At 40.1% G+C, this 13,202-nt stretch overlaps 1 protein-coding gene across 6 annotated transcripts in view; it reads left to right on the top strand.

The window, feature by feature from the left end:
- asxl2 (ASXL transcriptional regulator 2) overlaps positions 1-13,202 on the top strand; it is a 151,593-nt gene that overhangs the window by 51,486 nt on the left and 86,905 nt on the right. For 3 of the 6 annotated variants that reach the window (XM_078399391.1, XM_078399388.1, XM_078399390.1), the window contains one exon: positions 8,191-8,356. In XM_078399391.1, the coding sequence (XP_078255517.1) occupies positions 8,202-8,356 (155 nt within the window). In that variant the 5' untranslated portion in view covers positions 8,191-8,201. Of the gene's footprint in view, positions 1-8,190; positions 8,357-13,202 lie in introns of those variants that run through there. The other 3 variants (XM_078399392.1, XM_078399393.1, XM_078399396.1) reach the window with 2 other exon arrangements.

Here is a 13,202-nt window from a genome sequence, read left to right as displayed (position 1 = left end):
TTGGTCTCCAAATTTTAGGAAGATATTCTTGCTATTGAGGGCGTGCAACGTAGGTTTACCTGGTTAATTCCCGGAATGGCGGGATTGTCAAATGTTGAAAGACTGGAGCGACTAGGCTTGTAAACACTGGAATTTAGAAGGATGAGAGGGGGTCTTATCGAAACATATAAGATTATTAAGGGGTAGGACACATTAGAGGCAGGAAACATGTTCCCAATGTTGGGGGAGTCCAGAACCAGGGGCCAGAGTTTAAGAATAAGGGGTAGGCCATTTAGAACGGAGATGAGGAAAAACTTTTTCAGTCAGAGTTGTAAATCTGTGGAATACTCTGCCTCAGAAGGCAATGGAGACCAATTCTCTGAATGCATTCAAGAGGAGCTAGATAGAGCTCCTAAGGATAGCGGAGTCAGGGGGTACGGGGAGAAGGCAGGAATGGGGTACTGATTGAGAATGATCAGCCATGATCACATTGAATGGTGGCGCTGGCTCGAAGGGCCGAATGGCCTACTCCTGCACCTATTGTCTATTGTCTATTTGCATTTCTGCCTGTTATTACAACAGCAGAGGGCAGAGTTGTTTGGCATTGTCACTTTATTGAAGCAGTTTTTTTTTCAAGTTCCTGAAATGTTTGGTCCATTTGCTTTTCCTGTTGTGAAGTGAGACAGCTTTGCTGCCTGAAAAATGGAATAAATTCACATGACTCTTGTTTACTTGTTTGAGGGGAAGAATTTCAGTTGTGTGTGTAGAAAATTAGGGAAATGGAACTTGAAAACTTGCACATGGTAAGAAACAAATACTGTAAAAGATAAAATATGCTTTAAGTGCTCAGAGGTTTTAAGCTGAAAATAACATTTTCACCTTTTGTATCTTTAATGCACAATGCTTGCCAATAGAATGAGCTCATGTGAGCGAACACGTGAAACCCAGTCATCATGATGGAAAATTCCAGCTTGTGAAGTAGTTATTCATCCTCTGTGAGCTCGGCAACTCTAGTATGGTCAATATATTTTACATCGTGATTTATTTCTCCTGAAATGTTTGCTCCAGTTTGATGGAAACCTTTTTTCAGTTTTTAGAGCACAAAGTATAGTGGGTTAAACTGAACTTTGTTAGCAGTTGTGATTTGTCGGCATTATTTATTGTCTTTGTTGCATTTAACGGCACAGAATTAAAATCAGGAGGTCCGATGTGTTTCCTTCAGATGCCTCTGAATGTTTCCTTCATGTTTTTATGTCTTTTCCTTTGGAACTAGTGTCCGATGTTGGTTTTGGCATCAATTATTTCTGCAGTGCTTCATAATTTTCTTACTCCTTAATGGCTCTTAATGTTCTTCTCATAAATGATCTTTCCCACCATTTATCTGTTCGGAACCATTGTTTAAGGCACTGGTAAAAACAATCTATTATTGCTGTGGTTTAAGCATCACATTTTTGCTGAATCTTGTATCTCTTCCCAAATTGTCAGGTTAACTTGTCACTGTGATAATTTAGATCAGTTTTAGAAATCTACATGCTTTAAGTAGATTGTAACCTATTTATTTTCATTTCAAGAATTACATTATTAATGGCGCACCAAATATGTATGATGTTGGGCACAAAGGAAACTGCTCTGGAAAAAATAGAGTGGAAGTTAAAGCAAGTAAACTGTGAGTCAAATGATGGTGAATGAGAACTAGTATCATGCAGTATCCCATCCATCATGTTGTTGCCTGCAGAACATTTGGAATGGGTCTCTTGCTACGGCAGCTTAATAAGTCATTTGGACAAGTACCCTTGGGCTAGTTTAGTTATTATACTAACATAAATCAAAAGTTTCCAGGTGGCAATATCGTTCAGCAATATTTATGGATTAAAAATGAGAAATAATGCCGCATATTACTAAATAGCATCTCTCTTGGTAAGATAAAATGGTAAAAGGCCTCAAGAATTATTTTTTTATAATGGTTCTTGACACAATCTGGGTCTGTACTTCGAAATGGCTGCCTCGCCAACAGTCTGTCCCTTCCTTCTTTGTTGTGTTAATAGTATGTGTTAAATGCCTTTTTTAGAGTTCTTTAGATTGTTTTATGTGGGGGGGGGGGGGGGGAAGTTGCGGGAAACTTTTAAAATCTCTTACCTTGACGGAGTTGCGATTTTTTTTCCGGTATCGTGTCTCCGTCCGCACTACGGCCTAACATTGAGGAGTTTGCGGCCTCTTGCTGGAGATCGATTTGGGAGCTCCAACCGCGGGAGCCTGCGGACTTAACATTGTGGAGCTCGCGGTCCCTGGTTCGGGACCGATTTCGGGAGCTCCAGCTGCAGAAGCTTCCATCGCCCCGACGGATGGTTCGACTGCCCCGATCGCAGGAGAATAAAGAGGGAAAATTTGACTTTATAGCCTTCCATCACAGCCAGGAATGTGGGGAATCCGCTGTGGCTGGTGTTTATGTTATCTTTTATGTAGTTGTGTGTCTTGTTGCTTCTTTTTTAGTATGGCTGTATGGCAATTCGAATCTCACTGTACCTTAATTGGTACACGTGACAATAAAAGACCTTTGAAACCTTTGAAATTAATGCTTCCACGACTATACAAAATTTCTCCCATTAAACCGGAGTAGAGAAAAATAACAAATTTGGAACCTTCTCTTCCAGTCATGTCCTGTCACCAGCTAGCAACTTCTAATATATGGCCTGGAGAAGTTGATGAGAAGTCCATGACCAGCCATCTCAGCCCTCTGTAATTCAAAACCCCTTCATGACTCTTTGGTCAGTCCCTTGTGCTCTGCTTTCAAAGTCATTTGGGTGAATAATCATAGCATGGATCGTTAAGAGTGTACTAGTTTTTAAAGATCCAAGGATTCAAGTCAATCATTGGTAGCTGTGTATCCAATAAGTTAGGTAGTATTTAAATTGAAATCGGACCCAATGATTAGTTAAAAATAGACCACAAGTGAAACATGCAGAGGATTCCATCCGTACTTTGACAGGTCTATGAATTGTGCCAAATCTTTTTTTTTAATCCATAAAACCACAGAGGAACACTTGAGGTTTGTTCTCTAGGTAAAAGAAACCAAACAATATGATCCACAGGTCATAAACGTATGCAACGCAACGTGACACGTACAATGCTTTCTTTAAATCTTTAAATGCGCGCAAACAAGAGCTGAATTCCAGTAAGTATTAATGGCTATTTAATGACTGCTTATTTCCTAAGGACAGCTTTTAGTATTTTTACTCAACACTTGAAAATTATTGACATATGGGGAAATGAACAGAGACTGGAAAACAAAGAGGAAATGTTTTGAACTGGTTTTTGGCTTGCATTTTAATGAGGATCTGTTTTATTCATTTATACATTTAAACTGATGAAGAGTTTGCATTTGCACAGCATCTCCTAACCACCAGCAACCCCTCTCTGCACTCTCGGCTGCCACTCTTACACAGCAATAAATAGCTATCCTGCCTACATTAGTATTTGCTGCTTATGCACAGGTTACAGAATGTGCTTCAGTCCATTTGGAAAAGTACATATAATAAATTGTCTTGCAGTATTTCATCAAGTAATTCATCTGATTTTAAATGACATGAACCATAAATTTTCCTTTTGCGAGTTTAAGTCCATCTCCGGCTCTTTGGATTTGAAGTTGTTTAATGTCCAAATGAATGAAAGTATCATGTGGGTGGGTTGGTGGAACCTATTTAGCACTGAATTAGTGTCAAATTTGTCGCTGTTCTTGGATTCTACTTGTGACATGAATCCACAGTCTTCAGCAACAGGTAAGAGAGGTACCCACTGTGACTGACATCTACTATAAACCCACTGACTCGCACAGCTATCTGGACTACACTTCTTCCCACCCTGTCTTCTGCAAAAGGTCTATCCCCTACTCCCAATTCCTCCGTCTACGCCGCATCTGCGCCCGGGATGAGGTGTTTCACACTAGGGCGTCAGAGATGTCCTTATTCTTCAGGAAACGGGGCTTCCCCTCTTCCAATATAGATGAGGCTCTCACTAGGGTCTCTTCTACATCCCGCAGCTCCGCTCTTGCTCCCCCTCCCACCATTCGTAACAAGGACAGCGTATCCAACAAATCATCCGCCAACATTTCCATCACCTACAACGGGACCCCACCACTGGCCACATCTTCCCATCCCCTCCCCTTTCTGCGTTCCGCAGAGACCGTTTCCTCCGTAACTCCCTGGTCCACTCGTCCCTTCCTCCCCAAACCACCCCATCCCCGGGCACTTTCCCCTGCAACCGCAGGACATGCAACACTCTGTCCCTTTACCTCCCCCCTCAACTCCATCCAAGGACCCAAACAGTCTTTCCAGGTGAGACAGAGGTTCACCTGCACCTCCTCCAACCTCATCTATTGCATCCGCTGCTCTAGATGTCAACTTCTTTACATCGGCGAAACCAAACGCAGGCTCAGCGATCGCTTCGCTCAACACCTTCGCTCAGTCCGCCTTAACCAACCTGATCTCCCGGTGGCTGAAACTTCAACTCCCCCTCCCACTCCCAGTCTGACCTTTCTGTCATGGGCCTCCTCCAGTGCTATAGTGAGGCCCACCGGAAATTGGAGGAACAGCACCTCATATTTCGCCTGGGCAGCTTGCAGCCTAGCAGTTTGAACATTGACTTCTCCAACTTTAGATAGTTCCTCTGTCCCTCTCTTCCCCTCCCCCTTCCCAGATCTCCCACTGTCTTCCTGTCTCCACCTATATCCTTCCTTTGTCCCGCCCTCCTGACATCAGTCTGAAGAAGGGTCTCGACCCGAAACGTCACCCATTCCTTCTCTCCTGAGATGCTGCCTAACCTGCTGAGTTACTCCAGCATTTTGTGAATAAATACCTTCGATTTGTACCAGCATCTGCAGTTATTTTCTTACACCACCTGCATTAGAAATAGTTTTGCACTTTCAGTCAACCAGGATTTTGGGAGCAAATAGTATTTTGGTGGGTGGGGAGCACACAAATGCAATTGCAAGTCAAATAAACTAATGAAGGTGAAGAGAGTGGGCTTTGAGATTTTGTGAACAGCTTTGTTTTTAACAGCATTTTGTTAATGGAGACTTTGGATACTTGATTCCTGAAGCTTCAGTCTGCCGAAGGGTCTTGACCTTAAATGTCATCTTTCCATGTTCTCCAGGGATGCTGCTCAACCCATTGGGTTACTCCATCATTTTGTGTCCTTTTCAAGGTTTGTTTATTGTCATATGTACCAATTAAGGTACAGTGAAATTCAGATTGCCATACAGTCATACCAATAAAGAGTAACAAGACAGCCAAATACATTTTTAACATGAATATCCACCAAAGTGACTCCCCCGCATTCCTCACTGTGATGGAAGGCAAAAAAATGTTCAATCTTCTTCCCCTTCTTCTTTTGTGTATTAACCAGCATCTGTAGTTCTTTGTGTGTACTTGGAGATCAGGGTCCCCCATGCCAGTTTGTCAAGAGGCAGCCTGCAATGTAAATGGATAGCTGACATTTTGAGGCGGGACTCTTAGACAGATTGTCGTAGGGAGAGTGGGAGGAAAATACAATAAATTCTGCCTGACCCGCTGAGTTACTCCAGCGTTTTGTGTCTATATCTTTGGTATAGACCAGCATCTGAAGTTCCTTTTAATTACATCTCCTGCAAAGTAACTTTGTTTCTGCTGTTGTAATGCAGAGTGTCTTTTATTAAAGCAGCAGCACCGTGTGGTTTTAAAACTCGATCAGTGCTTGTAGGTTTCGGGACAGTCAATAATTTGTAAGCTGGTTCCCATTTATAACTGTGTTTCCTATGTTTGTTATCAACTTTCGGAAGATGTTCAATGGTTGGTGCGGACTCATTTGGGCCGAATGGCCTGTTTCCGATCCATATCTGTGACTCTATGACCACTAAGATGGCATTCTAATCACTTGCACTGTCCACTCAGTTGCAGTAAAGTCAGTTTACAGAGCAGTTTTACTGAAGTCAAGCCTCCTATTTGCAAACCTGCACATGTGGTAGAACCATCTAATTCAATGGCATTCAAATGTTAGGGCAAATAAAAAGAAATGTAGATGTTTGAAATTCAAAATAAGAACAGCAAATGCTGGAAACATACAGCTATTTAACTCTCTACAGGTGCTGCCTAATCTGCTGAGTGTTTCCAGCACTTTGTTTTCGGTAATTACTTTGAAGGCACCAGTACATTCTTGACTGTTTTGAACTTAAGTTGGTACTTGAAAGGCGCTTAAAAGGACTGACCCTTGGAAACGTATACTCAACAAATTTTGAAATAATGTAACTTTCTGAAAATTGCCTGTAGTTGAGTTAATGAGAAAAAACAACAGGAGATCAATTATTTGAAATGACTGTTGAATTTATGGCGTATTTATGGCGGCACGGTAGCGCAGCGGTAGAGTTGCTGCTTTACAGCGAATGCAGCGCCGGAGACACAGGTTCGATCCTGACTACGGGTGCTGCACTGTAAGGAGTTTGTACGTTCTCCCCGTGACCTGCGTGGGTTTTCTCCGAGATCTTCGGTTTCCTCCCACACACCAAAGACATACAGGTATGTAGGTTAATTGGCTGGGTAAATGTAAAAATTGTCCCTAGTGGGTGTAGGATAGTGTTAATGTACGGGGATCACTGGGCGGCACGGACTTGGAGGGCCGAAAAGGCCTGTTTCCGGCTGTAGATATATGATGATATGATATGATATGGGATTTTTGATTGCTGGACACATCATCATTGCACAAAAAGAGTTTTGTACTGTGATACAGCCTTGCACATGGCAGTGTGTCAATGCAGAAGTTTATTTGTTCAATATACTTGTACAATATAGATTTCATTCAACCAAAGAAACAGTTGAAGAAATTACCATCATTAGTTGTTTTACCTTACATTTCCATTTTGCTCTAATAAATTTAATGTAATAAAATGCATGAAACCTCATTTGTTCAACCCTGCTGTTGGCTGTCAGCAGAATTTATGATTTAGTTAGTTTACCCCAAAGATTTGTGTTCTATTTCTTCATTGCAGTCCAATGATTTATCACTTTAGTTTTAAATATTATTGCTGATATTATTGCTTCTGTTGATCTCAGTTGACTTGGCAGAGGCAACACAGGGTTTCGTTCCCCACATCATGGCTTGGCCCTGACCATCTCCAATCTGCAACATGAATCACTGATAGCCAAGATGCATTTCGTGATGTTTCAGTATTGCATAATCTTCGGAAATGAGGACAATCCTTACTTCAACATGATTGCTTCCTTCGTCGTAAATGACCCACCATGGGAATGTTAAAACTTGCTGCACAGGCCGAAGAAATAATTCAATAGGAAACATACCAGGAAAGATATGAGCAATATTGTTTCCAACTCTCAGGGTGGCTTCACTGAGTCTCGCATAAATATCTTTCTGGCAATGCCCGCAAACATGTTCAATTATTAGATATTCACAGTGTCAGCATGAGGGCAAAATATGTGTGATGTATTCAAGGTTTGTAGGCACTTTCGATTAAACTCCATTCTCCGAATATGAAAAAACGCCTTCTTGAGATTTTACAGTTATTTTCCAACATCAGTTGCTGGATTTGCCTCATATGAAAGCAGATTGTGTATCTTTGAAGAATGTGAAATTCTCTCATATAATAAGGAAGATGGCTCCCAGGATAGGCAATTAACTTTATAATAACACTGGTGAGTCAACTTACCTTAGAATGCTGGTAGACGCAAAATGCTGGAGTAACTCAGCGGGACAGGCAGCATCTCTGGAGAGAAGGAATGGGTGACGTTTCAGGTCGAGACCCTTCTTCAGACTGATGTCAGGGGAGTGGGCGGGACAGAGATCGAATGTAGTTGGAGAGTTCTACCTTAGAATGCTCACTGCTTTCTCGTTGAACTTTTCTAAAAAATGAATAAATAGTAATATCTTTTTCCGGAGGAGCTATTGAATGTTTTGTAATCCATATATTTGTTCATTTTACTTCTTTCAGGGGAAATGGAATCTTCTGATGTATTGAAAGCCTGCAATTTGTTTTACATTTTTTTTGGAAGACATTGTTCATCACTGCATAGTAGTTATAAAAATATATATAATCTGCATAATATCATTATTGAAAGATAATTATCTATTCATTGAACATCATATCTTATAGTTTGAAAATGCTATTTTTAAAAGAGACACTTTTTTAACTGGAACAGAATATTTCTAAGTTAACTTTTGAATTATTAGATATATACTGGATGCTCCTCATAAGTGTGGTTGCCACGCGGGAATACGCATTTGAAGCTGACATTGCTGTGCATCTTTACCAGGTACTGGAGAAGTACCGAAACACACCCATGAGCCACAAAGAGATCCTCCAAGTCATCCAGCGTGAAGGATTAAAGGAGATCAGGTGAGTGCTTTTACAGTCTTTTTCTCTACAGTAATCTGCATAAAATGGAATAAGTGTAATTACTTTGCTGGTTAGAAGACCTACATGATTATATGATTGTATTTCATACTGAGAGAAAAAGGGGAAAAAATGGTGTGCAGGTTAAATTTGCATATCCAGTTAAATGCTTTTGACTCTGAAATACGCAGCCACACAATTTTTTTTCTGTTTGAGATTCTGATGTCATATAGTGCTTTGGTGTAAATATCCTCCTTTATCTCTCCTTCCCACAATCACGTCACTGCCTTAGCCCAGATTTGTTTATAGTTTTGCCAAATAATCTAAGTTTGTCAAATTTTGTCTTGTCATGGTAACTAAGCAGGCATTTCTGAACATTATTCTCAATCTCTTTCTCTTTATTGTTAATAAGCTCTCATCAGTGATGTCATCTGGAAGCAAGATACTGTTTATGTATGAATTCTCTCGAGAGCCAGAACTTTTATTTAATCAGCTCCGATAAAAACACACAATTCTTCCATCTCTGTGGAGCCCAAACTTCAGTCATCCTTTTTAGCTTTCATCAACTCCAATGTGGTTCTGTTCTTAATTGTTTTTAATTTCAAGTTACCCTCAGTGTCATTCATTCTTGAAATTGTTTTTGACACTCAGCCGAATTCTCTTCCCCATAAAATCTCTGTCAACACAGCTAGCACCTTGCATTGTTTGCTGGAGAGACTCAACAATGTAGTTTTTGCTGTCTTCAATGTAGCTAAATAGCTTTTTTGGGTGCTTTGCCATACCAAGGCTTGATTTCTGGTCCTTTCATCTTGAAATTTCAGTCATAGAGTCAAACAGTGTGGAAACAGGCTCTTCGGCCCAACTTCCCCACACCAACCAACATGCCCATCTACCTTAGTCCCACCTGTCTGCGTTTGGCCCATATCCCTCTAAACCATGTTTCTTAAACATTGTGATTGTTCCTGCCTCAGCTACCTCCTCCAACAGCTTGTTCCATATACCAGCCACCCGTTGTGTAAAAAATAAGTTGCCGATCAAGTTGTTATTAAATCTTTCCCCCCTCACATTAAATCTCTGTCCGCTGATTCTTGATTCCGTTATTCTGGGTAAAAATCTTAGTGCATTTACCATCCTTTCCAGCTTAACAGCATCTTTCCTATTATAGGGTGTCCAAAACTGAACATAATACTCTAAATGTGGCCTCATCAATGTCTTGTACAACTTCTATACTCAATAATCTGAATGATGAAGGGCAATGTGCCAAAAGCCTTCTTGACCACTCTGTCCACCTGTGACACCACTTTCAAGGAACTATGTATGTACAGTTGTTCTTGTACAGTTGCTTAATCATTGTGCTGTATCATATCATCATATCATCATATCATATCATCATATCAATACAGCCGGAAACAGGCCTTTTTCGGCCCACCAAGTCCGTGCCGCCCAATGATCCCCGTACATTAACACTATCCTACACCCACTAGGGACAATTTTTACATTTACCCAGCCAATTAACCTACATACCTGTATGATCAGCTGAGTTTCTCATGGAAGTATTCTCATGTGTAAATAAATCTCTTGTATTTTGCATACAGTTATTATTAAAGATCGGAGGAAAAAGGTTAGCTCCTTCAATGCATATGCAGTGTGTTAAATATTCATTGCTGGAGTTGCTTAGGCTATGGTTTGAGAGATAAGAATGAAATCAAGTCAGACCAGTCTTACTCAGCTAGGCCATGGAGGAGAGCTGTTGAAGGACGATGATGAGTTAAAAGTTGCAGGCAGTCCAGAAAACATAGGAAGAACTGCTAAACCCACAACACAATCATGGGGGATACCACTTGTGAAATTAAAGAGAAAATGCTCAAAGTACTCAGCAGGAGAGAAACAAAAATAATATATCAAGGTCACTGACTGAGATCATTAGGAGCAAAAGCACATTTTATGACACAGAGAGAAAGGGAGAGGGTGGAGAGAAATGTCTGTAATAGGCTGGAAGGTTGGAAAGATGAAATGACAAGAAGATAGTGCAGAGTTAAAGTGGGTAACAGAAAGTAAATGGGAGAAGCCAAATAATTAACTGAAATTTGCAGTTCAGAATGTTCAAATGCTCACAGGTTATGGGAGCAGAATTAGGCTTTCAGGCCATTGAGTTTACTCCGCCATTCAATCATGCCTGATCTATTTTTCCTTCTCAACACCATTCTCCTGCCTTCTCCCCATAACCCCTGATACCCTTCTTTGAAATGTGAAATTCAAAACCTAGATATTTACCTAGCTATTTACCTCAAATTTTTGTTACAGTCAATTTTCATATCAAAGCTTAATTTGGATTTCCTGCACATTGTCAGTATGGAGCACATTTCATTTTGTATTGCTTGTATTATTAAGACTTTAATTTACAAAGTAATTGCAATTCTAGTGATGTACATTTTTATACTGTCTTGTTTCTTGGATGGAACGGGTGAGTGGTTTGCTGTCTGGGGTGTGAGGTTAATTTAGTGTGGCCTGCTTTGGAGTTGCAGTTGCTTCCAAAGGCAATGTTCTTAAATTGCTTAATAGGACTGTGGCTATTGTCTGAGTTATGCACTCATCTTTCCTTGTGAATGTATAAATAAAATACAAACCAATTTAATAATAAGCACCATTTGCCCTAGGTAGCTGATATGGATAGCATCGGTCACTGGGAAATTTTGTGATAATAAAAGCTTGAAGTTTTTGACAAGCCCAGATTACAAGCTGCTGTCTCCTTTTCAGAGATCCATTCTTTCTGGCATTTTATTTAAATACATTGATGTTAGATAATACCAGAGAGCTTCTTACCAATGAAGAGGTTAGTGTTTTTATTGAAGAGCAAGATGAAATCAGTTGTGGAAAAGCCAATTACGTGCTTGACTGCATCCAGGGTGATTATTTGTAACTTCCCTGTATGATGTTGCAAAAAGCGTCAAACTATATTTCTTCTTTTCAACTGCTCCAGTGTAAATGAATAAAAAAATGATACTGCTTAAATGAGCTTTCACAATTGCTTGCAACCCAGCCACAGATTATAGGTTGTGCAGCATGGTTTTATTAAAACAAGTACATTTTGCAACTGTTGACAGGATGAAAGTTTCTTGTATCTGAATGTCTTCTTCAATAGCACTTTGTATATATTTTGCCTGGTGCACCTTAATGAAGTCTCTTAAACAGACATCATTTTTTTGACTGTCAACGAATGGGTAGATACATACACCATTCTTTTTATTTATGCCAAGAGCGGAACTCATGAAAAGAAGTGCAAATAAATTATGGCCAAACAAAAATAATTAATGTCTGCTGACTTTTCTTTAACAATGGCATGAAGTTTCTGCTTTATGGCAATTTTTATTGTGTTCAGTTTTGTTCTCCTAAAAAATAATGGATGTATTAGCAATAAAAGTAGTGCAGCAAAAACAGGCTGCAGGGGTGGTAGTTTGCTGTATAAGAGGAGATCGAGTAGATGTGTCTGATTTCCTCTAAGACCTAGAAGATTAAGAGGACGCCTCATTGCAAAATGCTTACTGGCTGGATGAGGTGTATGTTTCCTTACGGTGAAAGCAATAAAGACTAGAAATAAAAACAGAAAATACTCAAAGCATCCTTTGACTGCAACATTTTTTCTGCTTTTATATCTGATTTCCAGCATCCACATTTTTTAATTTCAGACTACAACCACTGGTCATGATCTCAGAATAAAGAGTAAGAAAGCCACTTGGGACCAAGGCGAGGAAAAATTCCATTACTCAGAGGGTGATGAATCGTTGGAATTCTCCACCCTGTGAGATTGTGGATGCTGTGTCATGAACTTCATTCAGAACAGAGATAAATAGATTTCAGGATATTAAAGGAATCAAAGCTTTTGAGGGCTGTGTAGGAAAATGGCACCGAGGTGGTAGATCAGCCATGATTTTGATTAATAGCCGAGTGGGCGTGAAGAATCACATGATTTCTTCCTGCTGCTATTCGTATGTTCTGAAAGAGATAAGAGTTCCCTGCTGTCCTCCCAGAAACTTGGCCACAAAGCTTTAATGAGGGTAGATTTTTCCCTGTCATGTGCCAGATGCCAGGAATCTCAGAATAGGCTGAACCCATCTTGTTGGCTGCGCAACCACTCGGAGTGGAAAAATTCAGACGGAAGGAAGAAGTTTGAAAGATTAAAGCACGCACATGACTGATTAGAGAACTGAAAAAAATCATCCAACAAATTACTAAGGAATGTTTAAATTATAAAATCAATGAGATTTTACAGTAATGTTCGACCGCATGCGTAAAAGACGAGTTAGTCAAGACCGAAGTGGTTGTTCTGGAGCAACTATTAATCATTATACCTTTAAACATTTGGTTACTCATTCAACAAGTCATTACATTTTCAGTGGTTTTATGGAAAGAATGAATTGAAGTACACGTAATCTCACAGATTCTGCGTTGTTTCTTGGCAAAAATTGTAGTACCGCACCCAGTGCAGGACCAGGGTATCGCAACTTGTGAATTTGTTTTTCTCAAGGTATTTGTGCAACTGTCGGAAACTGTAGTGGTGAAGCTGACAATTTTACTGTCACGACAGCCCACAAGCAGAATGCACTGCATTGGAGTTGGTCGGGTAGAGATTCGCAATGCTATTTGTTCCTCAGACCATCTTAGGAAATCGTTTAAGAGAGAAAAGAAGGGGTTAATAATCTTGGATTATTAATGAAGGCAGTCGTCAGCTGTTGGGAAGACTGCCCATACTGCTCAGACATGGTAATGTGGGAGAGATGAGGTAATATTATGGGAAGAGACAGAAGCAGACCTGATGGATTATCAAAACCATAAAAAAAGGAACATATAA

This window comes from Rhinoraja longicauda, chromosome 5 (assembly GCF_053455715.1).
Source record: "Rhinoraja longicauda isolate Sanriku21f chromosome 5, sRhiLon1.1, whole genome shotgun sequence".
Lineage (NCBI taxonomy): Eukaryota > Metazoa > Chordata > Chondrichthyes > Rajiformes > Arhynchobatidae > Rhinoraja > Rhinoraja longicauda.
This window is presented reverse-complemented; position numbering and strand designations above follow the sequence as displayed.